This window comes from Oncorhynchus mykiss, chromosome 13 (assembly GCF_057628025.1).
Source record: "Oncorhynchus mykiss isolate SJ-2025 chromosome 13, ASM5762802v1, whole genome shotgun sequence".
NCBI lineage: Eukaryota > Metazoa > Chordata > Actinopteri > Salmoniformes > Salmonidae > Oncorhynchus > Oncorhynchus mykiss.
The window spans coordinates 85,671,371-85,676,370 of NC_143034.1; the positions used below are offsets into that span (position 1 = coordinate 85,671,371).

The 5,000-nt window shown below is 32.0% G+C and overlaps 1 protein-coding gene across 5 annotated transcripts in view; it reads left to right on the top strand.

Moving 5' to 3' along the window:
* The window catches only part of card11 (caspase recruitment domain family, member 11), a 98,077-nt gene that overhangs the window by 26,957 nt on the left and 66,120 nt on the right, over positions 1–5,000 (top strand). For 4 of the 5 annotated variants that reach the window (XR_016486154.1, XR_016486153.1, XM_090197989.1 and 1 more), the window contains exon 4: positions 1,983–2,159. Coding sequence is in view for 1 of the 5 variants with exons in the window: in XM_090197989.1 (XP_090054115.1) it covers positions 1,983–2,159 (177 nt within the window). In the remaining 4 variants the exon portion in view is untranslated. Of the gene's footprint in view, positions 1–1,982; positions 2,160–5,000 lie in introns of those variants that run through there. The other variant, XM_090197990.1, reaches the window with a different exon arrangement.

Genomic DNA, 5,000 nt, shown 5'->3' on the forward strand with positions numbered 1-5,000 from the left:
TTACTATAACCATCATCTGTAACTATAGCCATCATCTGTTACTATCAACATTCTGTTACTATAACCATTCTGTTACAATAACCATTCTGTTACAATAACCATCATCTGTTACTTTAACCATTCTGTAACTATAACTATCATCGATTACTATAACCATCATCTGTTATTATAACCATTCTGTTACTATAACCATTCTGTTACTATAACCATTCTGTTACTATAAGCATTCTGTTACTATAACCATTTTGTTACTATAACAATTATGTTACTATAACCACTATGTTACTATAACCATCATCTGTTACTATAACCATTATGTTACTATAACCATCATCTGTTACTATAACCATAATTTGTTAATATAACCATCATCTGTTATTATAACCATTCTGTTACTATAACCATTCTGTTAATATAACCATTTTGTAACCATAACCATCATCTGTTACTATAACCATTCTGTTACTATAACCATTCTGTTACTATAACCACCATCTGTTACTATAGCCATTCTGTTACTATAACCATTCTGTTACTATAACCATTCTGTTACTATAATCATCATCTGTTACTATAACCATTCTGTTACTACAACCACTCTGTTACTATAACCACCATCTGTTACTATAACCATTATGTTAATATAACCATCATCTGTTATTATAACCATTCTGTTACTTAAACCATCATCTGTTACTATAATCATAATCTGTTACTATAACCATCATCTGTTACTATAACCATTCTGTTACTATAACCATTCTGTTACTATAATCATCATCTGTTACTATAACCATTCTGTTACTACAACCACTCTGTTACTATAACAACCATCTGTTACTATAACCATTATGTTAATATAACCATTCTGTTACTATAACCATCATATGTTACTATTACCATCGTCTGTTACTGTTAACCATCATCTGTTACTATAACCATTCTGTTACTATAACAATCATCTGTTACTATAACCATCATCTGTTACGATAACCATTCTGTTACTATAACCGTTCTGTTACTATAACCATCATCTGTTACTATAACCACCATCTGTTACTATAACAATCATCTGTTACTATAACCATCATCTGTTACGATAACCACTATGTTACTATAACCGTTCTGTTACTATAACCATAATCTGTTACTATAACCACCATCTGTTACTATAACCATCATCTGTTACTATAACCATCATCTGTTACGATAACCATTCTGTTACTATAACCATTCTATTACTATAACCATTCTGTTACTATAACCATTCTGTTACTATAACCGTTCTGTTACTATAACCACCATCTGTTACTATAACAATCATCTGTTACTATAACCATCATCTGTTACTATAACCATTCTGTTACTATAATCATTCTATTACTATAACCATTCTGTTACTATAACCATTCTGTTACTATAGCTATCATCTGTTACTATAACCATCATCTGTTAATATAACCATCATCTGTTACTATAACCATTCTGTTACTATAATCATTCTATTACTATAACCATTCTGTTACTATAACCATTCTGTTACTATAACCATCATCTGTTACAATAACCATCATCTGTTACTATAACCATTCTGTTACTATAACCACCATCTGTTACTATAACCGTTCTGTTACTATAACCACCATCTGTTACTATAACAATCATCTGTTACTATAACCATCATCTGTTACTATAACCACTATGTTACTATAACCATCATCTGTTACTATAACAATCATCTGTTACTATAACCACCATCTGTTACTATAACCGTCATCTGTTACTATAACCACCATCTGTTACTATAACCATTCTGTTACTATAACCATTCTGTTACTATAACATTCTGTTACTATAACCATTCTGTTACTATAACCGTTATGTTACTATAACCATCATCTGTGTAAACAGGAAAACAGACCATGTGGAGTTGTGGAGAGTTTTGACGGTTGTCTCACTGCATGTGTGTGTGTTGTTTGTAGTGGAGGAGGGTCATGAAGGGTTAACCCAGTTCCTGATGAATGAAGTCATCAAGCTACAGCAGCAGGCCAAAGCTAAAGATGTCCAGAGAGTTGACCTCATTGGGAAACAGCGCACCCTGGAGGATGAACAGAAAAAACTACGCCTGACCAACCAGGAACTATCAGCCTTCCAGCAGAGTAATAACATTATTATTATTAGTGTTATTAGTATTATTATTAGTAGTACTAGTAGTAGTAGTAGTTGTACTAGTAGTAGTAGTAGTAGTAGTAGTAGTAGTAGTAGTAGTATTAGTATTAGTAGTAGTAGTAAGAGTGGGAGTAGTAGTAGCATTGTTGTTGTTATATTATTATTATTATTATTATTATTATTATTATTATTATTAGTAGTAGTAGTAGTAGTATTGTTATTATTATTATTATTATTATTATTATTATTATTATTATTATTATTAGTAGTAGTAGTAGTAGTATTGTTATTATTATTATTATTTTTAGTAGTAGTAGTAGCAGTACTAGTAGTAGCAGTATTGTTGTTGTTGTTATTATTATTATTATTGTTATTATTATTATTACTAGTAGTAGTAGTAGTACTTGTAGAAGTAGTATTGTTGTTATTATTATTATTAGTAGTAGTAGTACTAGTAGTTATAATAATAATAATAATAATTAATACTAGTAGTAGTAGTAGTAGTACTACTACTACTAGTAGTAGTATTGTTGTTATTATTGTTATTATTAGTATTATTATGATTAGTAGTAGTAGTAGCAGTAGTAGTAGTATTGCTGCTATTATTATTATTATTATTATTATTAGTTTATAGTATTATTATTATTATTAGTAGTAGTATTGTTATTATTAGTAGTAGTAGTAGTAGCAGTAGTAGTACTAGTAGTAGTAGTATTGTTGCTATTATTATTATAATAATTATTAGTAGGAGTAGTAGTAGTAGTAGTATTGTTGTTATTATGATGATGATTATTATTATTATTTGTAGCAGTAGTAGTACTAGTACTAGTAGTAGTAGTATTGTTGTTATTCCTATTATTAGTAGTAGTACCAGTACTAGTAGTAGTAGTATTGTTGTTATTCCTATTATTATTAGTAGTAGTATTGTTGTTGTTGTTATTATTATTATTATTAGTAGTAATAGTAGTAGTAGTTGTAGTACTAATACTAGTAGTAGTAATATGGTTGCTATTATTATTATTAGTAGTAGTTGTAGTATTGTTGTTATTATTATTATTAGTCGTAGTAGTAGTAGTAGTAGTAGTACTAGTATTAGTAGTATTGTTGCTACTATTATTATTATTATTATTAGTATTAGTAGTATTGTTGTTATTATTATTAGTAGTATTATTATTAGCACTAGTAGTATTGTAATTATTATTATTATTATTATTATTATTTGTAATAGCAGTGTTAACCTTCGCAAGGCTGCTGGACCAGATGGCATCCCTAGCTGCGTCCTCAGAGCATGCACAGACTAGCTGGCTGGTGTGTTTAAGGACATATTCAATCAATCCCCATCCCAGTCTGCTGTCCCCACATGTTTCAAAGATGGCCACCATTGTTCCTGTACCCAAGAAGGAAAAAATAACTGAACTAAATGACTACTGCTCCGTAGCACTGACTTCTGTCATCATGAAGTGCTTTGAGAGACTAATCAAGGATCATATCACCTCCACCTTACCGGCCCCCCTAGACCCACTTCAGTTTGCATACTGTCCCAAAAGGTCCACAAATGATGCTATCTTTATCACACTGCCTGCCCTATCCCATCTGGACAAGAACCCTAACCCTAACCCTAACCTCGACAACATCCGGTGAAATTGCAGAGCGCGAAATTCAAAAAACAAAATTCATAATATTAAACATTCATGAAAATACAAGTGTCATACATGATTCTTTAGCTTAGAATCTTGGTAATCAAACAGCTTTGTCAGATTTACAATAGGCTTTACGGCGAAAGCATAGCATTTGATTGTCTGAGGACAGCGCCCCGCATACATTCAGCATAGTCATATTTTCCAAAGCAGCACGGGTGTCTCAAAATCCGAAATAACAATAAAATAAATTACTTACCTTTGAAGATCGTCATCTGTTGGCAATCCAAAGGGTCCCAGGAACACAATAAATGGTTGTTTTGTTCAATAAAGTCCCTCTCTATATCCCAGTTTTGTTGGCTTGTTCTGTTCAGTAATCCACTGGCTCAATGGCGTTCAAGACATGCAGACGAATACATCCTAATAGTACCAGTAAAGTTCGTCAAAACAAGTCAAACAATGTTTCTAATTAATCCTTAGGTTGTCAAATATCTATATAATCGATAATATTTCAACCGGACAATAGCGTATTCAATAGAAAGGAAAAAAACCTTACAGCGTGCACACAGTCATCGTGACAGTGAAAGTGGACACTTGCCAAAAAGTCTAATTCTTGTTTTTTTTCATAAAACAAGCCTGAAACCATGTCTAAAGACTGTTGACATCTAGTGGAAGCCATAGGAACTGCAATCTGGGAGTTATTCCTTTCATTGTTCCATAGCAAAGCATGTAAATGGACAAGGAGGTCAAAAAATCCCATTTCCTGAATGGATTTTCCTCTGGTTTTCACCTGCCATATCAGTTCTGTTATACTCATAGAAATGATTTGAACAGTTTTAGAAATTTGAGTGTTTTCTATCAAAATCAACCAATTATATGCATATCCTAGCATCTGGGCCTGAGTAACAGGCAGTTTACTCTGGGCACGCCAGACTCTCCGAAATTCAGGATACTGCCCCCTAACCTTATGAAGTTATTAAATAATGCCACTTTAATAATGTTTACATATCTTACATTACTCATATCATATGTATATACTGTATTTTATGCCATCTATTGCACCTTGCCTATGCCGCTCAAGAGAACTGCTCCTTAAAGTAACCACCAAACACTCACACGGAAAACAAACACCCACAAACCAAAAGTGAAACCCAGGCTACCTAAGTATGATTCTCAATCAGAGACAACTAACGA